The 24731-nt window shown below is 42.0% G+C and overlaps 1 protein-coding gene across 3 annotated transcripts in view; it reads left to right on the forward strand.

Annotated features, from left to right (window-relative positions):
• The window catches only part of COL28A1 (collagen type XXVIII alpha 1 chain), a 1696952-nt gene that overhangs the window by 288672 nt on the left and 1383549 nt on the right, over positions 1-24731 (forward strand). For all 3 annotated transcript variants that reach the window (XM_069648530.1, XM_069648529.1, XM_069648528.1), the window contains exon 10: positions 14901-14945. In XM_069648530.1, coding sequence (XP_069504631.1) covers positions 14901-14945 — 45 coding nt within the window. The remainder of the gene's footprint in view (positions 1-14900; positions 14946-24731) is intronic.

Genomic DNA, 24731 nt, shown 5'->3' on the forward strand with positions numbered 1-24731 from the left:
GACTCTGCTGGAGCAATACTAACACATGTTTCTATCACACATTGTGCCATTTTAACTATGCTACCGTCAATCCTACCTACTCAGACTAGCATGAGAAATCTTGTGTATGATGTTAACTGACCAAGTTCACTGAGGATGAGCAAAACTGACTGACATGAACTGGCTGCATATTCAACCCTGAAAAGGAGAACGTCAAAATGAAAAGGCTGCATTATGAGCCAGCAAACCATAAAGTTGCTAATTTAGGCAAGTCAAGTGCTCTTTCACAGTCCATGTATGCATTATGGTTCCATTACACAGATGGCCAAGATTTATGTTACATGTTATATGGTGTGTTTGAGTGAACTGCCCACAGTAGTGTACTTGAACTGGACACACTTCACTTTTGGCATGACCGAGTGCTGAGACAAGCTCTGTACTGAGGGTCAAGGTTTTGGATTGCTTAACTCTGTTGCTACAGGTCTGGTTTCTAGCACAGGCCCCCAACATGAGAACCTGGTCCCTCAAACAGCAGCAGTGTGAGGACACGGATGTAGGCTCTGCCCCTAAGAAGGAAGTGTGTGTTGTGTCCTTGTGGCACATTTTAGAAGGTTCTGCATGGGGACAACACCATCTCATATGGCATGGGCTTACCCATCGAATTGGAACTCTCATGTGGCACTAAATATGTTGAAGAGAGACAAAACATTCCTGTGATTAAGAAACTAGTAATTCCTGTGTATTTCTGGCATGAATTCCGTTGTGGGCCATCCTACCACCTACTTGTTTCTGAACCCCTATGTGTTTAATCTATATTTAAATAGTAATGCAAATTGTACCCACAAACATTTTAGCTGTACATTGAGGTACTTGTTGCACCCTGTGAGTCAATATATTTTGCAAGCCTCATTACTAATTTTGTGGGCTGCGACAAACCACAGCATCGTTTTAAATGTAGGGATATTTTCCTGCATTTTATAATGGTAACCACTGTACAAACATAAATACAACGTTTTTAAAGCTGTGGTTTTATTTCTAAGTTTTCGGGCTCCTCCAGCCCGGAAAACTTAGAAAAAAAACGCAGCTAGTGCTTATTTTAAAAAAAAAATAAATAGCACTTACCGAGATTCAGCTGCAGCTTTTCTGCCTGTAGTCTCGGGTCCGCGCCCTCCGAGTCCCGGCACCCGGCACCAATGAAGGAAAAGCCACCCAGTGGTAGCTTTTGTTTACTACAGCTGGCTGGCTTTTCCTTCATTAGTGCCGCAAAAGCAAAAGCCAGCACAGGCGGGCATCCATTTCACAAAATGGATGCGCCCATGTGCTTGCTTTTCCAATTTTTGAGCTTGAATTGCTCAAAATTTTACATAGGAACTTAAAAAAAAAGTTTGAGTATATTTGTTTTATTATTGCCCATCTTTTTGGGCAATAACATTTTTTGGGCGAACCATTCCTTTAAATAGTTTAAGTCCTGATCAAGGTATTGGCCTTATTTATGCTGCAGAATATCTAGGGACAACAAGACAATATAAAAGATGCTTTAAAGTGTATTGAGGTTTGGGGGTATGTACCCAAAATGTACAACATGGTGCTTTAAAATGCGAACATTCAAGTGAAACTGTATTACGAAAGAGACAAAGAGAACCCCACAACTGAAACAACATATTGTAGGAAACCCTGAAGGACAGCCCTCACTCCACATTTATCAAGAGTCTTGACTTGTAACAGTTTATTCAGAGGCTACCCTCAACAGAGAGAGTTCCTTCCCTCCCCAATCTAGGATTCACACAATAAACGGTTTCATCTCAGTTCTTTATTCAGCCTATTTTCTGATGCATGTCATAACCCTTGGATACCTCCCGCTGAGCTACCAATGAGCCAAGAACAAAGCCGATGTACAGGAAATATATTTGTATTTATTTGGTTGATAGGTAATCGAAAATTGCACTAAAATGTCACACACCACTTTATCCGTGGCACAACACAATAAACCTCTCTCTACATAAATAAGTCAGACAATTTGGTTGGAAAAACTCAAATCACAATATTTTACTTTATACAAATTTCAAAACAAAAGATCATCAACACTGGTCCCTGAATACAATCACTTTACATTTGCATTGCTGTACAATTTTTGTTTAACTGCCCACTTAAAAGGATGGCAGTAAATAAACACAGGTTGGTGTAGCAGTTTTATTTACCAGACGCCCCTACTTTGGTCTGCGCTGAAGTTGGACAGAAAAATTGGGATGATTTAAGAATTTGGGTTTTCATTCCTCCCTCCAATTAAAGTTCTGTGTTGGGGAAGCTGGATGATAAATATTGGGATAATTTTTGAATTTTAGATTTCAGACCGCCCTCCACTTAAACACCTGTGTTGGGGAATCTGGGCAGCACAAATTGGGATTTCTTGGAGTTTTAATTTAGGGAGAAAAAATACCACTCTTCCCAAAATAAATTGGAGTTAACAGGCAAAATAGGATTACCCAATTACATCACAGTCTACAGCTTTCAGCGCACACAGGAAATGAGCTTTGTTGATTTTGAATTTTAACAGAAATCACCCTGTGATGTTCCACCAAGGGGAATTCAATATATTAATATGTTTGGGTGTTAAATAGGCTAAGGATCTACACAGTTTTGCCCCCTCCCACTATAAAAGAGAAGGATTTAAGGCCAGCAGATTCCCCCAACTTTTGGTTGCAAATGGTTAAATTATACTTGCATAGAAAACCTCAGTTCAAAGTTCCAGAAAGCCAGCCTCATATCAGGGCCCTCTGGAAGAACAGGGCAGGGGCCTGGTTACTCCACTCTCAAGGATGGTCCCCATCTCTCCACCATAGGAACCAGTCAGCTTTTAGGCCTTCCCACCAAAAGACAGCTCCACCCAGATGCAATTTCAGCCAAATCTCCTTTTGGTATTTTCTTTTGGCTGATTATAGGTTTTAGCAGCTCTCTTGATTGTAATTTCAGCAGCCCTTCCCTTTTTCTCATAGTGCATACACGTTATATACCAGTGATGACACCATCAAGTTTAGAACATTTGGCAGTTCCTTGCAAGAGTTCTCACAATGGGGATTGGCCAGTTACCCTTCTCTCTCCTCCCAAATCCCCCCTCTCTCTATGGTTTGGATTAGAAGTCCCCTTTTGTTTTCATGTCAAATTTTTGCAAAAATCTCTCTCTCTATATATATATATATATATATTCTGCTTCAGCTAACCATGGGGAATTCAATAAAACAACAGCCGGTTCTGCACCATGTTGCATGACCTTTTGGCATTTTTCTGCTATTTTTACAGAACGCATAATCATTAGGAACATGCAATGTATTCCTCACTTGCCTAATTTTACCCCCCACCAGTTCATCAACTCTTAAACTCGGGACATTTTTATAGCAGTCAGGAACATCTTTTAGCTCGCCATTACAATTCCCTAAGTCACAGGTGGATGCATTTTATTTTAACAGCATCTCCTGAAAATGACCTCAAAAATAGCACATCAATCAAGGAAGTACAACCCATGGTTGCTGAGAAAAAGGCCTGAATAATAATAGTCCATTTAAATGAATAGCAAGTCTTCAGGTTATGCAAACTGGAGCCCTCCTGTCTCCAGCCCCATTTGGTTCTTGTGGCCAGTGCTTTTATTAGTTTCTTTATTTTTTTAAATGTACGCTGCACCCTGTAAATACCTGTAAATGCACCAGCCACACAGAGATCCCCCATTGCAGACATCTGGCATCCTATCCACTTATCTGAAGGAGACCACTATTTCCATCTGGAAAGCTTCTAATTTCCTGTATTTTGTTCAGAGGTCAGCCTTGATTGCAGCCCCTGTTTTCACACACCCCTACATTCCCGTCATGCACCAGTTAAGGCCATTTGTCCTGCAAAGAAATGAGCTTTCAGAGACTCCCAGCCTGGGGGAATTTTGTTTTCCACACCCTTAGCGGCCACACTTTATTGCAGTTGTAAACAGTTGAGAGGCAAGTCAGGCTTTCAGTGGGGGAGTCCTTTGTGACGTTTGCACCACAACAAGCAAAAGGGTCTTCCTCAGGCCCACAGAAACTTTTTAATGGAAACAAAGTGGGCTTTCTTTTCAAATGTTTGCCAGCATTTTCTTTTGCCAGCATAATATACATTACTTTTTGTCATGTCCTTTCCCTGACATCTTTATGTTGGCAGTGGAACATATTTCTCTTGTCTTGCTTTAAACTGCAGATGCCCATGCAAAGTCATTTTGATGTCAGTGTTTGGAAATCCTGCTTTTCATGTGATAGGGTCCTTTGGATTTCTTCTGCCACTGTGAATTAAAAAGGCTTATTTTCCTTTTTTAATGACAGGTAAGCCTTTTCACATAGCACATCCTTGTGTTATGTGCAGAAACCCCCACATCCTGCCTTAATATGTCCAGTTTCTGTGTGAAGGCTTTTCTTTTTTTCTATGCTGAAAGCTGGTAGGCCATGCTTCCCGCGGCCCTTCAGTTTCATTTATTTGGGGGCTTTGATTAATCCCCACGGATTAAGTAATAACTCTTAATCTCTGTTCACACATGCTTGAGGACCCTGAGCACCAGGTCAAACTTGTACCAAGATTTATAAAATTATAATGTATAAAAAGTTAATAACATTTTATTTATTTATTGTAGATTTTTAAGGTATCAGAGAACCACAGTCATTTTGTGGTGCCACAAAGTGGTGGGGAGGGAGAGCTTCCCTTCACAGCCTTGTAATATTTAGGGCTGATAAGTGCCAAAGGGAAGGGGAAGTGGGGAAGTGGGGAAGTGGAAGATGGGCACATCCAGGAACCCAGAAAACAAAACAATGACAGATCCCTGAAAAGTGTAAGGGCAAACAATTAACTGTCACAGCACAGTATCAAACTAAACATTACAGAGAGATGCAAGGGGAAAGTTCAAGAACATAAGCTACAGAGCAATCAGTAATAAGTGTAAGTGATTTCAATCCGGCACTCAACCAAGTCAACGTCTAGCATGTAGTGCACAAGTGAAATCCTTATTTATTTTTGTATAAAAGTTCTTTTATTCTGAACGATGTACCACTCATATCACGCCCCTCTCCTGGAACGCCCCCAGTCACACTGAACCAGGAATCAGGCTGGTTCGCAAAGTTAAAATATTTATTTATGTATTTACAATATAATCACACTATGTTTTAATGGGTACACATTGATCACCAATGGGGTGATGTAACACTGAATAATCTCTTTAATACACAAGGAGTAATAGTGAGAAAAATAATTCTGCAGAGAAATAATACTTTTGTGTGTGTGTTCAGATCAAATAGCACTGTGGTTAAAGGTTCCCCCTGCACACCCCTCAACCCCCCAATAGGCAATGTAAAGAGATAGGAGGAGAGAGAGCAGGTATTCAGGAATGGCAGAATTCAAACAGAAGATCAATCCCAATTTCCCCCCAGCAACACAAGAGACAAACAGAATGATTGGCAAGCTGTCAGAATGGTTTTAAAGTTATCGTAGAATGGAATGGGCAAAACACTAAATATGGTATAAATTACTGAAATTGTTATAATTCTTATGTGAGCCACTTTGGGTAGTTGCACACAAACACTAGCAATGATGTAATACCAAGAAACACTTTGAAATCTTAAAATTAAGGTCGGGAGCAATCATAAGCTGTTTTACATGTGTAAGAATTTCCCAAAAACGAAATTCGCTGCAAACTTTCACTGCGCCATAATTGCGATAACGGGAGAACCATATGGAATTAAAGCTGTGGATGTTAGCTACAAGCAGAAGTTGAAATGTAGTTTCTAGCACAAAAACTGAGGAAGTTATGGACGTTTTAGTGGAGGTCATTTTTTCGCGATTGGCGCAAGAATGGGAAAAATGGGAATGCACTTTTAAAATGGCAAAAAGGATTTCTTACACTAGAGGATGACTATGAATAAACTAATACCACACAAGAACACAGCCACTTGATCAGGGTGACTGCCTGCAGTGGTCCCGCCTTCTTCAGATGAGAAAAAATCAGCACAGAGATAGTTTTAACAATGCTAGCACAGGAGGAAGATAGGAGGGATTGGATAGAGAGTTCAGAAAATTCAACAATACTCCTAACAATATCAGGTTCAGAAGATACTCACTAGATATGTTTTTAAACGGACCGTCAGGATTCTGGTCCGTGAAAATTCTGGTCAGGGAAGGGAATCTGGTTCTGGGACAGACAGCTTGGCACATCAGATTAGATCTGCAATCAGCAAGGCGCTCTGTTCACAGCACGGCACAGGACTGGATCGGATCTGCAATGGCTCTGGTCACAGCACGGCACAGGATTGGGTTGGATCTGCCCTTTTTGGTTCTGATGATAATTTGATTTTAGCAGGCAAGCAGTACAGCGCAGCACAGCTGTATTTTGATGCTCCCCTTAGGTGGTGGGATTCTGGTTCTGGAATTTGAGGCCTAGCTGAAAGTGGTTCTGGAATTTGAGGCCTAGCTAAATGCAATGGGCCTTTCTGCTTTGCCACGTTTCTGGAGTCTGAAGCAAGGAAGATGTAAAGTTCTGCAGCATGGAGCTCCTCCAGCATTCGGATAGTGGGTGAATCTGTGTGTCTTTTTCTGCCCTCTGCTGTCTCTATTTATGCTATGATAAAGGGGGTGTGTGAGCTACCTTAGCCTAAACTCGCCCCCTTGGCAGGGATTGGTCAGGGTCTCCTCTCTGCCTTGATAGGAGGAGAAAAACAGTGTGTCACCTTTATGGTGTGGGTTTATGAGGCTTAGAGTCCACCCCTAGCCTCTTGAACACAAAATCTACTTTTGGCACAATCCATATTTACACAGGTGCAACCTCTATAACAATCACATATACAGATTACATCTTTTGTGTAGCAGCTACTCCTCCAAATCCCGTCGCTGTGGGACCTTGTGTCTGCTTTTCACAGAATTTTGCCCTTTTCATCAGGGACACAATGTCCAATTTATCAGCACATTTCTACAAGTGTACGCATATAACATGGGCATAAGTGTATAATGTTTCATACTTCTAGCAGAAATACATTTGGTGTAAAATCACCTTTTCTGCCGTTTCCTTCCAAAATAGGTCACACGATTTTGCCGCCTCTTGAAATGTGCAGCCAATATTTAGATTTACAAATATGTTCCTTTTGTATTGTTGACAATTTTAAGTGGCAAGTTATATGTATTTAAACAAAATGTTAATTGTGAATGTTCAACCACAGATGGCTGTTTGGCTCTGCCTCTTTTTGTCTCCCTTCAGTTCAGAATCAGTCTCCTCCCTGTTCTCTTGGCAGAGGCCATTTTACGATTGTCATCTCACTTTGCATTTCCTGCTTTGCAGTTTGTCATTGTTTCCTTCTGCTTCTGTAGCCCAAGTTCTTTCACTCCATAATTATCAGTTAGGTGTGATTTCCTGCTGGAGAGGAAACCTGTTATTCCAGTTTGGTTGGCTTTAGCCAGGCTTAAATGTACATGTTCATTCTGTTGCATTTTTCCTTAGCTTAAACCAAACGTATGATTTCTAAATAGCAGCTAGAATTCTCATTCTAGATTTTAAACCATGGGATCAAACAATTACAACATAGGTTACTCTCAGTAACAGGCCACTTAGATTGCAAACATTTGATTACAGTTTATACGTGTTTAAAGTTTACTCAGGCAGCTTCCTGACAGCTGTCATTCAGGCGTCCCAGGTACTGCACCCAGATTTTGACAGATCCACAGACAGGCCACTTTTGCTGTGGAAATCCCTTGATGCTTTCAGCTTTTCAGGACCTTGGAAGTTCACAATGATTTCTTAAACTAAGTGGATTGTAGCACCCAGCATGAATTTTGGATGTTTGAGGGTGTTTTGTACCTCCATTCTGCAGTTTCAGCAACAAAGAAAAAGGATTTAAAGCAAGATTTGGGGTTTCCTTTAGCAAAGCACTGCTTTTTCCTTCTGGACTTGTTGTGGAGCCCAGTGACATCTTTCAGGAGTGAGATCTCTGTTCCACCACTGACACATGGGTGGCAGATTGGGCAGCCATCTTTTTGTGCTTTGCAAAGCGCGATCTTCACGAGTTTTGGCGCGCACGAGGATTTTGTGGCCATTTTGATGTTTCTGGCACCATCAGAACACAGTGATGCCACATGGCAGAGCAAAAGTGGGTCAAGACATCCCACATAAGCAACACGACTGAAGACTGGTAAGGGAAGGCCTATGCCAGATTCCCAAAAGTCCACGAGTTAAAGACCACCTAAAGGAGGCTAAGCGAAGAGTGAATGACATATGCAGTCTGATCTAAGAGTCAAAGAATTCCCTGCAGATGCCTTTATCTTTTGCACTGTATTCATGATATCTTTCGGAGAGACTAGATTGAAGGAAGAAAAGTGGGATGCAGGCCCAGCTGAGTCAGATGGATGTGGTGGGGGGAAGTAGTAGCATTAGCATGGGTGACAGTGATTGCTGGCATTGATGCAAGCTTTTCCATGAAAAGGGAAGACAGGCTGTCTACAAGGGTTTGGGAGCCAATATGCAAGGCACAGCAGGCATCAGGGATCACTAATCTTGTAATATATATCCTGAATATTTCCACAGATTTGTTGGTCATCAACTTACTATTGGGTAGGAGGGCCTTTCTCTTGTGCTTGGTAATAATGTAGTAGCCTTACATAGCGCACCGGCAAGCAAACTAGTCCTCTCTAGACTTAGATCTGCACCAACAGTGTTCCAGTACTCAATTCCTTCTTCTCATAAAGGTGAGGGCATAGTCAAACAACTATTCATTTCTAGTGGAAGGTTTTTCATACGGACAACAGGAGCAAGAATATCCAGTGTTGGAAAGACTGCTCTGACCGCTAACTAGAAAGCTGTCCGAGGCAGAAGACAGGGGGCCTCAAGGAGGCAGAAAGGTGGAAGCAAATGCAGCAAAGGAGACCCTCTTTATTCGTCTGAGTGAAAGGAACACCACTGTAGCTGAAGATACAGACCCCATCCCCCCTACAGATTTTGCCCAGAGAGATGTTAGAAGAGAATGGCACATCCAAGGCATGGTCATGGTGATGATATTAGGAAAATATATACTGAGGCGGTGGGCTGACCCTACTGGTAATGGCCGGCTGCCCAAGTTAAGGGCCCGAGCGAAGCGAGGGTCCCTTAATTCTTTTCTATTTTGTGCCCTTACTGGGAGGATAAGTCCATCAGTTGAGGTGTATATCGCCATTAGCACCCATGTAGTTCGCTACGCAGGTGCAAATGGTGTGCAATTTATTTTAATTTTAAAAAAGAAACCTTGCGGTGTGGGCCTGCACCACACTGTAGTTTCCCAAGTCTATTTTCAGTTTTGCCGACAGTGACATCATAAATATAGAAAACGGACTTGGGTAACCGCTGCACCTGGCCACGCACCAAGGTAAGTTTTAAAAAAGATTACACACTCTTAGCTACACTGGTACTAAGAGGGGAAGAAGAGGAGTTGGGGTGGCGAAGGAGGAGCAGCATAGGGGAGCGGGCGCTGGCTAGCAGCACCCAGTTTGCTCCGTTCCATGTGATAATGTCCCCGCAAAAATGTCGTCTGTCAAAAATGTCACCAAAAAATGGCTGTGGTTTGCAGGAACATTATCACATTGAACATGCGGGGGACACCCCTGCAACCCCCAAAAAATTTTTTTCAATCGGAGTGATGGACACCCTCGCAACCCCTGCTTCTCTTGACCCCATATATATGGTCACCATATATAAAGTCACCACAGCCTTTTCCCGGCGACTATATGTATGGCGACCATATATATGGGGATAATATTATTGGATACTGTTTATTCAGAACACAGTCTTGTACCAGAGAATACAGCCTGTGTTCTGAGTTTCCTGATTGGCCATCGCCCCCTTCCAGAAGAAGATAAGAAGGCATCCAGTGTATCAGTACAAATGTGTGCGGAAAATCAGACCAAATCCAGGTTATGCTCCTAGAAATTAGCATGAGTATTGTGACTATTGACAACAAGGCAGAATTCAGCCAGATTGCTGAAGATTGCACTTGATTAACATTCGGATAAGGGACAAAAGCTCACGGGACACCTGCTGCTCTGCCTCTCTAATCCCAAAGACAAACAGACAGGGCTGCACAAGAGCTCCAAATTAGGTCTTATCTTTTTTACACGTCTCAGCAGCAGATCATTTACAACATGAAGTGATTATTGAAGGGAACAGAGCAATTACCTCTGCTGTGGCACATCTTTTTCTTAGAATGATATAAGGTTTTAATGAGCTATTTAAGTGTGAATATTGATTGATTAAAAGTTATTGAGGTACAGAGCACGCTGGAAGCTGTGTGAAAAAATGACCTTAGTATGCCTTTTATTTCACTTTCTGCCTGCAGGATTTTTTGCAGGTTCTCATTACTTTCAATGCTGGAACGTGCAGGCTTCTATTCTCGGTGGGGAAAATAAAGCTACAATCATAGGGGTTCATTTTCCAAGTCTTATGGAGTGGGAAAATGTTAGAAAAAGGGTTTACTGCCACTTCTTACACTCCAGAGAATGTTGTATGATTTAACAGGTGAAGTTGGAGAGCAGAGTGGATTTAATACGTTCACCTGTTGTACTAGGTTCGCTTGCCAAATTCGCTTGGTTTTTCAACACCATATATTTTTTCCATATCCTATGGAATCCGTTTGACTTTTACACCGGATAAAAACAGGCGGATTCCAAAGGAATCTACTCTAGATGGCTCCTGCAATCGCTAATTGTGCAAGGCAATAACACTTTTCCAGAAACCTAGACCAAGTGCCTAAATTTCAGTTTCCACTTTTTACACCGGGCAAATTATTTAATCTGACTGTGCCTTACCTGCTAAATGTAAGTGCACCTAGAAGTGATTCGGTTCTCAATGTATATTATTCCAAAAAGGCCTCCCTCATCTAGTGTTGCTCCATATATAATAATAGTGACTCTTTTTTTATTTATTTTTATTGGCTTATGAAAGACTTTAAAAAACCGAACAAAATCACGTTTCAACACATCCATTACATACAATGCGCTTAACGTCTACTAAAAATGTCAATATCAGCCTTGACCAGGCCATGATTAGTCAATCATCATTGGATTACAGCCGCGGTCTGGTTACATAGCTGGACACTATAACATCATCCTTGGTCAGTCACTGTCCGTGACTTCAAGACATTTTCAATCTCGCCTAAAAACAAGGTTAGTGCAAATGTCCGTTTTTTGTTCTCTCCAAGAAACATCAGATGCCACCACTCTTCTGCATTCTTCATTGACAGCCCTGCCATCAGTTGCCCAAGCCATCTCGTTCTTTGTGTTCGGAGTGAAGGACAGAATAGGACAAGATGTTTAGTCGTTTCTTCACTAGAATCACAAAATCTACAGAGTGCATTCCTCTTGTCCAAACCAGCCCAATTCTTAGTTCTTTCTTTAGTCTTAAGGAGATTTAGGCAAAAGCGCATGTATGAAGATCTTCTCTTGTTATCAGGAACATAGTTTTGTAGACTATTGTAAGCTCTAGCTTCACTAGGCACGTTTTTTCCAAAGTTTAGCCGCCCTTTTTTCTTCGCCAGTTAGAATCCAGTCTAATTCCCAGATCTTTTTCTTTACCAGGTCCGGATTTTCTTGAACCGTTTTAAGTCTGTTTCATACATTGTAAGCATCTCCTCGCATCTTTTACTCCACAACGATAAGAAGCACTCTGGATTGTCACTGCCAGGCTTACTTATGATTCCGAATTGTGGAGCGACATCTGGCAAGATGCTTTTTCTAAACAGAGCAAGAGTGTTCCAACTAAAACGGGCTTTGATGGAAATCAGGCCTAGCTCATATCGCAGGCAAGCTGTTACAATGCTGTTTGGCAAGTTGAGTGTTTTTACCCAAAAGATGTGAGTAGGCCAAAGTTCTTCAGGACATCCAAATGCATTTTAGCTCCAAATATTAAGGCTGGAATAACTTTCTGCTGATAGAAAGAAATCACCGGCCTCAAAGAAAACTTCCCATATTTTGTATTCAGTATCAGGGCCTGGCAGGCAAATTGATGGCATTTGACCTTTGCAATCTCCATCCAGGGACCATTGTTTATGTTTGCACTGTGGTCTCAACAGTACTTAGTGACTCTTTTCCTAAGTGCCATTTACATTTTTTTTGGTTTCCATGCCTGCCTGTTTGCAGATTTTGTAGCGTTAATATTTCGCTCTTTGCGTTGTTAATAAGCAGATCATTGGTTTCCACATAGCTTTTTACTGCATTCATTTTGCACTGAAGGCGATTGGCATGGTGTCTAACAAAATCAGGTCGTTAGCATATAACATCCAACTTAGTGCTGACCCATACATTTTGGGGAGAACGATCGAGGATTGTCTATTGCACTACCGATGTCTGATAGAAACAGATTGAAAATTATCGGTGCCCAGGGGCATCCTTGCTTCACACCGCAGTAAGTGTTAATTTCTTCTGTTAAGGATCCATTCTGATCTAATTGGACTTTGATGCTAGTAGCAGAGTGGAGTTCCTTGATTGCAGCTAGTAAACTCTCAGGGAAGCCCCAGTTCGACATGTTAGTCGAAAGTAGTTCCCGGTCAATGGAATCAAAAGCATGCGAGAAGTCAATCAGGGCTAAATAGACCCTTCTCCCAGATCTTATAGCTTCCATTTTTAACTAATTTATTAGCAGGAGATTCAGACCGCACCCAACTCCCTTTACAAAACCAGTCTGTCTCACATCCATGTGACCACTTTCTGTGATCCAGTGTGATAGTTTTTGTTGCAGCATAGTGGCAAATACTTTCCCCAGCACGTCCAGGAGCGCTATTGGACGATAGTTTTTGGGCTCCAGGTGATTCCCTTTTTTAAAAATGGGGACAATAATAGCTTTTTTCCACGATTTCGGCATGGCACACCTGCTGCAAATTCTATCAAAAAGCTCTTTCCATAGCTCAGCCCATTTTTCAGGGTTTTGTTTTAGGGTAAAGTTGGTGAGGCCGTCAGGACCAGGAGCCCTCGAGACGCTGGCATTTTTGATTATTTGCAAGTTGTCTTCCTTGGTGAACTTAAGATTCCATCTTTCTAGAGTCGGCTTTCAAAATAGCAGATGTTTCCAAATATGTATGTTTCTCTGAGGATATTGGTTATATTTCCAATTGCTGTTGCAGCTTGGCTCGCTCAATCCCAACCCAATTAAAAATGTGTCGCAAAAATAAAGCAATAAATAAAATGTTATGCTTCAAAATGTTATTTTCTAAGCCAAAAAATGTTCCATTCCATTCAGCAGTGTCCTCAGGGGTCTGCCCTTCACAACAAGATGCCGGAATCCTAAGCCCCTCTTCCTTGGCTTACTGAGAGAAGCCACAGTTTTCATGGAGGAATTGTTGGAGCGTACTGCAGCTGAGATGGAATGAGGGTTGCAGACCTTGTTGCTCAGTCCTCACATAGGACAGGAGGCTTCACCCTCAATCCTCTCCAGCCAGGCCAAGGAGACTTGGTGGGGGGAATGGGAATGGTGGTAAACTGGAATTGTGGGAAGAGGGAGTGAATGGAAGGTGACTAGGGATGACAGGTGAAGAGGGAGAGGATTAAATAGAAAAGGGAGAACAGATGGGAAGGTAATTGATGTTGTACATCTTCTTGCTTCTCTGGGTTTGTACTGTTTGTACTGAGTCAGGTCACAGACTCTTGTTCTGGGGTCTGCAGAGTTTTCATTTTTCATGCTGTGGCAATACGTTCCTTACAGGGAAGGGGGAGAGTGGATGGAAGGTGAAGAGAGTAGTAGCTGGAATGTGGGACAGGTGGGGGAGTAATGGGAAGTGAAAAGAGTAGGGAATGGCAGGTAAAAGGAGCGTGGGGGTCTTATGGAAAGAGGCAAAGAAGGAGATGGAAGAAGAGGAGAAGAGCAGAAGATATTGGAATGGATAATGGAGCGTAGGTGATTTTGAAATGAATAAGTGGATGGACGGGGAAAGCGGATTCCCCACTTGAACAAATTGAATGATACTGGCGCAAAGAAGGTAAATTGGATCCCTTTTCAGTTTCCAGAATGATATCTAAGGACTCAGACACAGACCTATCCTTCTACAGGATTCAACCATGTATGGTGTCTCTGCCTTTCCTGAAAACAGAACAGTCTTGAGATAATGAGAGCAGAAAGCATGCAATGTCATGAACAGGGACCAACTATTATGGCCAAAAAGAATCCCTTTTGATTCCCTATTAATGCAAACTGCTGGTCAACATCAAGATACTTCCTATTTCTGGATTTTCCACCTACCCCTCCTCATCGGGATAATAATTGGATTTTTGGAGACTTGGATCAAAAACTGGGCTACTACCAGTGCTTTGAGGTCATACCAATGATATATATATATATATATATATATATATATATATATATATATAAGGTGCTATATAAATGCCAAGTAACATAACATAACATAACTACCTCATAAGTGCAATGCTCAAAGACATACATATTGTACTTGACAATTGGAGACTATATCAGAAAAGCAAAAACCATGATTGCCTCTTTCCCTAAAACCTGAATTTGAATCTATTACTTTTCAGTTTTGCCCTCCACTTGACATCTCGGTGCCTTTGACATGCTATTTCTACTGTTGTTTCTCGGAGTATCCTTGGTATTTTAGAAGCACCAACTGGAAGGGCATCATAATTTGTCTAGAAAGGAATATCAAAACACTTTCTCCTTAATACACTTGTTCATTCACTTAGCTGCTTCATCAAGCTTTTTCAAATCCATATTTTTCTTTCATGCAGAACTATACATTTAACCACTTGCTTGCCATCTCAAAGATCAAGGTTAACATGTAGAGCTATTTAATCGTATATATGAAAGCAAAAATTGACACTTACAGTAACATCATAATGCCACAATGTAACAATAACAAATATGCTTTTTGAATTGTTTAAAATGTCACAACTGTTTTTTCCTGCAGGGACCAGAAGGCCCTGTTGGACAGAGAGGACTAAGAGGACCACAGGTAAGCACACCGGAATCTATTTTCAATATGGTTGTCATGAAGTAAAGTGGTTGCCACAAAAAGGCACATGAGAAGTACAGTTCAACAACGTTTATTTGTGATATTTACATGTTTGGGCATAACAGTGAAAACAAAAGAAGAACTGTAATCAGAGTGTCTCTCAGATCACGCAATTGCCTGGTTTTGTGGCCCACCAACCCAATCTCCATATTCTCCGCCATACCACACCACATGCTCATGCCTAGTGCGCCTCCTTCTATTTCCGTCTTCTACCCCTCCCTTTTCTTTGGCTTCACCTGCACCTCTTAAATGCTCCACAACATGCTCAGTCCTCCTGGCTCCTCATTTACTGGCTCAGGGATCAACTCTCTCCCATATACCAGTTCAGAGCTCAACATGCTACTCTGCCTTCTCGTTTTAGCCTCTTCTTGCTGCCTCCTGCTGTTTCGTCTCTCTTTAGTCTCTTCGTCTTTTCCTTTACCTTCCCCTTATGCCATCTCTGGAATATGCCTCCTTCTTGCCTCTTCTTTCCTCTCACCCTCCTCCTCTTTCTCCCAGCTGTGATTCCTCCTTTCCGCTTGCCACTCCTTTCACCCTCCTCCCTTGTCCTCGCCCTCCTCATCCTCTTTCCTCCCACACTTGATGTTCCATCTTTCCTCCTTTGCACTCTTCTCACCCTCCTGTTCCTCAGCACTTGCTGTCCCCCTGTCCTGCCTCTGCAATCCTCTTTTATCTACCTCCCCTTCTCCTCAAATGTGTCAAGCCTCGCCTCCAACCACCTTAACAACTCACCTGGCTCCTTCTCCAAATGCGCCCACCTCACTCCTTTTCTTCATCCCTTTTAAATACATCTTGACCCACCCCTAGGGAGGGTTCTATCCTTATTGACTTACGGTTTAAGCTGTTTGGATGTAGGATCGTGGATTGGTGCTTGTGTTAGGGGGTTCTATGCCAGCTTTACATTCCTTGGCACACACCTCTCTGTGATTGGGAACTATGCCTTTGTAATGGCTGGCCAGTATATTGGATACTGATACAGAGGTTACTTAGGAGAGGTTTGCTGCACGGTAGGAGTCTGCCTGCATTTTCTGCAGTGAATCTGCATTGTGAAAGCTAGTTATCTGTCTAAAGTGCCCCACATCCTCATACTCTCACTCCTCCACTCTCTCTATCTCTGCAATGTTGCAGTGCTCTCAGGATGTCATACTGTTTACCTTACAGCAATCAGATTCATAGAGTTAATCTACAGTATGGGTTGTCCAATGAGGGGTTTAAATTTGACAAAGGGGACCTTCACCTTTGTGCCTTTCTACCATACATCACGCTCTCAAAAGGGACAGTCTAGAAGAGCAACTGTGTTCATCAGCAGGTGATCCCGCCCCCCTACCTCCCTTGTATTGAAGACATGAGATGGTGCTGTGGCTAACACCAGCCATAATACCAACACTGCAGCGAGTGTTTGAAAGAAGATACCCATTGAGACAACCCTACCGAATGTACCCTTGATGTGATGATAACCTACAGGAGGAAAAAACTGAAGGAGTATGAAAAGAAGCTAACCAATGAATTGATGACATCATAAATAAGTGTGCGCAATGTCCCAAGATACAAGCTGAAGATGATGTATAGAACCTGAAGAAACTAATGAAGAAGCAAAGAATCGAGTGAGTTTTCCAATATAAAGGAGAAAGATTACGCATGCACGAAGTGCAGTAGAAAAACAACCATTCCACAAATGTGCAGATACTGAAAAGCAAGGTAGATTAAGTCACCATAGAAGCTAACTATGAGAAGTGAATAGAATGCAGGTGAAGCCACCATTGTATAGAAACTGGACATTGTTATCATTAAGGTGCAAAATCGAACACAAAGGATGCCAAACTATAATTCATTTAGAGCATTTTTTTAAAAAAGTTTAGAAGTTTATTTATTTGATATACATTTAGCAACAAGGCTTTGTATAACACAACATACAATAGATATAAAAATACATTCAGCTTTTTGATTACCATTTGATTAAAAACACAAATCAGCTTATTGTAGACATTTTAAAATTTCTACTACGTGCAGATAAAACTTAACAATGAAGAACATTAGGTTAAAATCGTTGCCTTAGATGAAATCCAACCATAATAAAGGTATTTCAATCACATTTACTGCATTATTATATGCCTTAAAATATTTAAGTCGTAGAGACACAAGACCTTCACATTCCGTAATCAAATGGAACACTGTTTCATTAACAAGGTTGCCACACAACCGACAATATGTATGATGATATACTAGTTTGTTCTTCCAGCATTTCGGTGATAGAGCTAGCGAAACATTAAATTTAAGTAGAAAGTATGTCCGAAAGATGTGCGGGGCAGGATAGGCAGAAATATATTTTGGAATGGACGTTCAAGACCATCTCTCCTTACAGAAGTCAACAGTTGATGATACATTTTCAATATGGTGAATATTTTCTAAAAAGGCACACTTGCCAATTTTGCCCTTCAGCCAATATTTTATATCACCAGCAAGGAATGTAGACGGGCCCTCGTATAACCATTTCTTGTGTAACTGCTTTAAAGCACCAATTGTTCCAATCAGTATTTTGTCTTCAAGGGCTAAGAAGGCCTTCATATACGGGACAATAATAGTTTCTGTATGCACAGTGGTTAGGCGATGGTAAAGTAAGACACAATGGGCTATATAGACGTTCCACATACCATTGATGTTAAATTCAAGATAAAAGTATTCAACGCTTATTTTTTGGGGAAGACGAAATAATCTTCGTAATAGTTTTTCTTCATACCTGATGATGTGTGTTTTCAATTTTTGGCCTCAAATTGCTACAGCATGTGACAACATTGCCAGGATGTTGGTGTTATATATGGACAAAACAGCCGATACACAATAGCCATTGTTGCGACCAATAAATGCGCTAAGTGCATTGAGTGATATTATACATTTCTGTTTCAAATCGACCCAGTGTATGTCCCATTTTAATTTATCATCAACAATTACACCTAAATATTTGCATGACGTTACTTGCTCGAGTGGTTCTGAAGCTAATGTCCAGTGTAGTTTCTTTGGCCTAAATTTCTGCATAAACACCATCATTTTACTTTTGGCGGTATTTTTGGCCAGCCCAGAGACACCTTCTTTATTTTTATGGGGTTGGCAGCATGAATATTAAAGGAAACAATCATATCAGCAAGATATAAATTAATTAAAATGGCCGCGATCATACACCCCTGTTTTACACCACATTGGGTCGGCAATGATTTTGATAGTTTGCCCACTGCATTAAGGCGGACACAGACAGTTGTGTCGGCATGCAGTAGCCAGGTGGAATCCTCCATGCATCTAGTTTACGCCACAGGCGATTCCTGCAGACAGTATCGAATGTGGCAGAAAACTCAATGAAAGCGCAATATACATCGAGTTTGCGCCTCTGCCATGAGTGTTCAATGGCAGAGCTTAGTATGAGAATATTATGAGAGGTACTTGATATTTCTCTAAACCCTATTTGGTTTAATGGGAGGATCTTATTTACTTTGATCCGTGTATTCAATTCATGTAGCAGAACTTTTGTAAATATTTTGGATGTTGAATCTAACATAGCCAACATACGGAGGTTTGATGAATTGTCCCAAGCCCCTTTCTTGTGAATTGTTAAGATGTTACTAGATTTCCAAGATGGGGGGAGGATGCCATGTATTCCAATGTGACAGAATAACACATGGAGGGCAGCACCCCATAACGGTGAATCGCCTTTAATTACAAGATTTGATATGCCATCCGGCCAGCGGCACAGGAAGATTTCAATTCATCAATGATAGCAATGATATCGAGAACAGAGGCCTTACATTCCCAAGATACATCAGGGATCGGTAGAGGTAGAAAAACAAATTCACCACTTCCCAATGTAGAAGCAATATGTTTTGCCCATGTGTCCTCATCGATACAGTTTACTGTTATATCACGCTTTTTATTTTTTGCGGTCAAGTGCCATATCCCATTGCCATTACCCGATAAGGCCAATTTAGCGATTCTTTTCCACAGTTTTAACGCAAGATCTTTTTTATGAGTTTTTAGCCACTGTTTATATGAATTTTTTAGTTCTCTGATTTGTACAGTAATTGGTGGATCAGAGGTCCGTTTATTAGTGGAGTGTACAATGCTTTTAATACTGTGACGTAGATTTCTTTTTGCTAATTGAATCATTCTACCATTTACTTTTCGGACAGGTAATGAGATATTGACTCTCTCGAAAACCGTTTTATAAGAGCTTTGTTCTATGATCGTGCTTTGGATCTCGCCATACTTGACGAATAGTTCTGTATGAGTGTATCACATGAGTTAGAGTTGGATACACTTGAACAAATAAAATCAGGTAATAAAGCCTGCGCCTTAGTGCAAACTTCTTGAATATTATTTTTTTTTCGCGTTATGCGGTTGTGACCATCGTTTAATGAGATCTGGCCATTCCTGTCAAATTCGGGTAGAAACATATGTGTATGCAATGTGTCGATGAGGAGACATGGGGGCAAATGATCGATCTCTTCACGACAGGCAACTCCCATATCTACAATAAATTGCAGCCCCAACTGGTTTGAAAATATATAATCTATGGTTACAGCAGAAGAACCCTCAATTCTAGTGGGGGCCATTTGGGAGTCGGTCATTGTTAGTCCATTTAGTCTAACCAAGTTATAAGGTTGGAGTAGTCTACGCCATTTACTACCTTGGGTGTTAAATACAGGCTTTAGAGCATTTAAAAGCTGCAAAATTAACCAAATCGTGGTCTCCTGTTACGTGAGCCAAGGATGGAAGTAGAGCTTGAACTTGAAGTTCCAGACACGATAGCGAGTGTCCTCACTCCCGTGCATTCTCAAAGACAAGGATACTCTGCAAGGCCAAGTACAAAAACAATTTCATGGCAGAAGCCATGGGCAATGGGAGGTGCTGGGCTAATTGGGTGGTGGGGAAGTTTCATGCCCTATCTCCTTGCACCTGGGTCTGGGCTTACCTGCTGCTAAAATGACCCAAATGTTCCAGACATGGCACAAGCGTGCCAAATAATTGTATTAGTTCATATAATGAAATACCTTATAATTTGAAGACGAATGAGAATCTGTGTATCTAATGTTTGTGAAATGACATGTTTTTAGAGGTAGGCATAAGTTGTTCACCTGGTAAAACCAACCAATAACAATTTTAGCCCCTATATAAAAGTATACTTACATGTCTCCCTTAACCAACCCCACCCCTTGATAAGTTTTTTCACTATTGCCATGTAGTATGACGTCACTCTGATGGGTTTTTCATATAAAAAAACATATTTTGTGTTAAGATCATCGAGAGACTGAGCGTATGTCTGTTGATGTTCGTTATAAACTCCCTGTTTTAGATAATTGGTAATAAAACATTACTTTGCCATCTTCCTGAGTTGTTTTCGTTATTTAGACTCAGAATTACTCTGGTGTGATCACAACCATTCCATAAGCACATTCCAAAGGGCAATAAGCTGATGTGGTAGCAGTGTGGATGGTTTCAAAATCCAAACCAGTTCTCCAGTATTTCAGACGATCCAGCATCCTCCGCCCTTAGCTGGAAGATCCTGGAGTTTCCTGTGGAGAGCTGCTGATAGAAATAAACTTGCAAGAAGAATCGAGACAGTGGGCATGTCCTCTTTGAATCCCTGTTCGGTTTCCACGGCACCCTGCGGACTGAAGGCGAAGTGCTCGGATTCAGCGAGAAGACGATAATGAAGACCTCGAGTTGATTAACGAATGTAAGTAGACTAAGGGAAATGGCAATATAAAGGGGCGGGCTTGGGATATTTTGAGTAATGGGTAATGTTGTGTAGACAAAGATAGCACCTAGAAATCCTAGTTCAAGGGAATTGGAAGAAGACATTTCAAACTCCAATGGGAGTAGAGATAATTTGAGAAAACACACAGTCAGGATTGTGAAAGGTGATGTCTTAAACCCTGTATAAAAAAAGGTAAAAAAGTAGAGGCGAGAGAAGTATACACCTTATTATAAATGGTTAATAATTATAGGAAGGTGATCATGGTGGTTATTAATGTGTAGTGTGTGATTAGTCTAAAATATTATTTGTTGTATAAAGTATCAAGGAGCAATAGAACTGTGAAAGGTTGAAAGCAACAGTGTTTGGAGTTAAGGTGTAGTAAACGATTGGTGCCAATCAAAAGATAGATAGGTAACTGAAATAGAAGAGGATTGAGCAGCGACTGATGGTGCTTGCTCATATTTATTGTTTTAAAACACTAAAGGTGGCGGTTTGAGTTGAAATAAAAGGAACGATCTGGTAAGCATTGACAGTCAATTGAGACTTGTCATTATGAAAGACATTCCTCTCATGCACCTTTGTAAGACACTGCCAAAACATGCACCCAAACTCAAACAGTACAGTGCAGAATGGGTAGAGGGCACAGCGGATAAAATGTTCATGCCATGGCCAAATGGGGATCATTGTCAAAAGTGGTATTGCGACACATGACCACATATGTGCATGCTGCATACACAGGAAAGAAATTAGAGAAAAACTGTCAATTTCAGAACTTTGGAAGATGTACCAAGAGGAAAAAGAGGACCCGCCACCGAAGGAGTGGATGCTTAATCAACATAAGAGAGAGGGGTTTGAGCCCTCAGCTCCTCTTACCTTGCCCGAAAGTAAAAGTGTAAATCTAGAAGAGATAGGAGTTTATCTTTTAAAGTAGTTGAAGGCAGCGGCGGGGTATAGTAACCCAACAGATGAACCCCCCGCTTACAGTAGTGACGACAGTCCAGAAGAGAGTAAAAGAAAGGAAGACACTTGTAAGTTTATACGAAATAAGGAAGAAAGAGGTGACAGGTCGAATTTATAGACAGACATAGATCGAGAAATGTAGCGATGGAAGGGAGAAAAGGATAGGGCTGATGAGGTAACGCTTGTACAGAAAGAATGGATGGGAGGACAGATACTACTCAAGTTAGATGGGAAAAGCATTGAGGAATTGAGGCAAAGAGAAGATAAGGACAAGCAAGAAAAGGACACAGAATGAGAAAAGAGATTGAGAGGGATGAGAAAGGAAGGAAAAACAGGGATCGATGGGAACAGGTATACAGTGAGGAACCAGAAAAGGATAGATAAATGGGCAGATGAACACAGAAAGTACGACAATAGACAAAGAATGATAGAAGTAAGGGACAGGAAGGAAAGAAAGAGAGAGGAGGAAGAAGCACACAGAGTGAAAGGCAAAAGGTTACAGAGAACCACCGACCCACAGGCCCCTATGACATAGGTCTATTGAAGGGAATAGGGGAGGTTAAAATAAAGCTTAAACCAGGAGCAATTTTACCCCGAGCGAAACAGTACCCCATGTCCCGAGAAGCTGACAAGGGATAATTCAGAATATTTCAGGACTGATGAATCAATATATCCTAATGCCATCAGAGTCATCGTGGAATATCGCAGTGTAGCCTATTCTTTTCATTGATGGTTCTTTGAAAATTGACCAAACTAGTGGGGAGAGGTATTCAGGCTGAGCAGTAGTAAGACACAGATTAAATGGTGAATTTGAAGTAGTGGCGAGGGCCAGACTACCGTCTCACTTTTCAGCGCAAGCAGCAGAATTAGTAGCACTTATTGTTGTGCTCGATAAACACAAAGCCAAGGAAGTGATGGTGGACAGTAACTCCGCCTATTTTATGTCAACTGTACACACAAGGCTGTCATGTTGGAAAAGGAGGGGCTATCTCCGCGCAGACGGCTCTCCAGTACAACATGCGTCTTTATTGGACAGGCTCATCAAGGCACTACAACTCCCAGTGGCCATAGTGGTCGTAAAATGCGCAGCCTATACTAAACTAACAAGAACCATGTTAGTGCAAGAAGGGCTGGCAGTAGCCTGTCCAGTGGTTATTTCCTGTTATTTTCTGTGCTAGCAGCCATGGAAATCGGGTCTGCACTGCTACTGCCCGCTGCTCTCTGTGGACTCTAGATCCCTTAATAACAACTTGGTGACCAGCAGTTCCCTTTAGAGCCTGCCACTGGCTCTGGCAATGGTCCTGTAAAGGGCGGCCTGCCCTCCTGCTCTGCTTTGGTGGCAGATGAGAAGTATTAGGGGTCTCATTTGGCTTTGGGCATCTTGCTAGGGCTGATCTTTTTCACTACAGCCTCTTTCTGTGAGCTTATTTCTGGTGGCATAACTCTATATTTAAAGTCAGCTTGAAGCATTCCATGCCTAATATGTAATCTTAGCCTCTGAATCATGTCATCCTTGCCTCTTGTTTTGCAACTAATTCATAAACTGTGATGGAGTCCCATGTGCGATTGTGTTGGAGGATGGTTTTGGTCGGTAAGGGGGCCAGCTGCCACCACTTGGATGTGATGCTGAGCCTAGGGTCAGCATGGGGAGGATCCCAGGGCTGATCCCACCAAGCCCCACGTGGCAGCCAGGTACTCACAGTATACTCACTAATGTGACCCCTTTAAGGGAATTGAGGAACATATTTCCCACAAACCAGCAGGTCCTGTACACTCTGCTCTCCTGTGTTAGGCACTGAACTGTTCCTGAATCCACCTAATGAAAAAAGGAGACCTGGGCCAAGCCAGGGTATGCTGGGGTCAGTCAGCTAGTCCTATGCCAGCAACATAAAGACTAAGAGGGTGTTTGGCACCTGTATATGGAAACTGTGGCTCCTGAAGCTGCAAGCCAACTGAAGCTAGAGACCCATACAGGCCCAGAAAACTATGACTCCCAAGTTCCCAATATTAAACCAACACACCTGATTTCTTTTAACACAGAGAGAGTCTGGAAGGCGGTGTCAGAGTTTAGCAGGTAAAAGGAGGACCAGCCAAGGAAAGAGACTAGTCAATCCCGGGGCCCCACACCACTGCTGTAAGCCATCCCCAGAGGGGGAGCCAGGCAGAAAATCCCCATCTCATTTAACAGTACCATTATGGGAAGTTGGAAGGAGGTAGATAATTGGAAGCTAGAGAAGAAGCTGAAGGAGCTGAAGACATGAGACGTGTGGGACCCCTGGAGCCTGGGAAGAGCAGGAGACAGCTGGCTGGAGAAGACAATAAGGAGCCTGGGGTAAGGAGAAGACAAGAGTCTGTGGGAAAGGCCCAGGATCCTGGGTAAAGACAGACCCTGAAGACAGGGGATCAAGAGAACCAGTGGGGTGGAAGGAGTAAGACCCTGAAGGCTTGGGAGGAAAAGGTCAAGGAGGTTGGGAAGAAATTTAGCCAGAGGGCCAGTGGGAGAATGGAAGACGATACCCGAAAGTGTGAAGGAGGTGCTCGAAGCGGTGATGATGTAGAGAGCGATAGAAGGGAACTGGAAAACCTGAATTGTTGTAGGTTTGGTGCCCAAAGTGGTAATGGACGTACCCGAGAAGGTAGGGGTTAAGAAGGTGGGGAGGCAAATAGACAGCTGGTGAAAGAATATAGAGATGAGACCAAGTGAAAAGCTTTGTGGTGGTGAAACCTGAGGAAAGATGCCACGGGATTCAGAGATTGGAGCAAGTGGCTGGAGGAGCAGAACCCTGTCTGAAAAGAATGAAGCACGGAACAATAAATGTCAATGCTGCACCCCCTTCCATGTTTCTGTGCCCAAAGGAAATCATGCGTTCTAGCTCAACAATATATTCTTGCGCTGCCCCCGTCATGCTGCTAGTGCCATGTGGTCTGTCTCACCAATGTATGTCCCTGAGCACAGCTGAAACCTATGTTAATTGTTTCTGCCTCCAAAGGTCAAGGATCAGATTTGGAGCTCCAGTGTTTGT

Source organism: Ambystoma mexicanum, chromosome 2q (genome assembly GCF_040938575.1).
Source record: "Ambystoma mexicanum isolate Mex_15411 chromosome 2q, UKY_AmexF1_1, whole genome shotgun sequence".
Lineage (NCBI taxonomy): Eukaryota > Metazoa > Chordata > Amphibia > Caudata > Ambystomatidae > Ambystoma > Ambystoma mexicanum.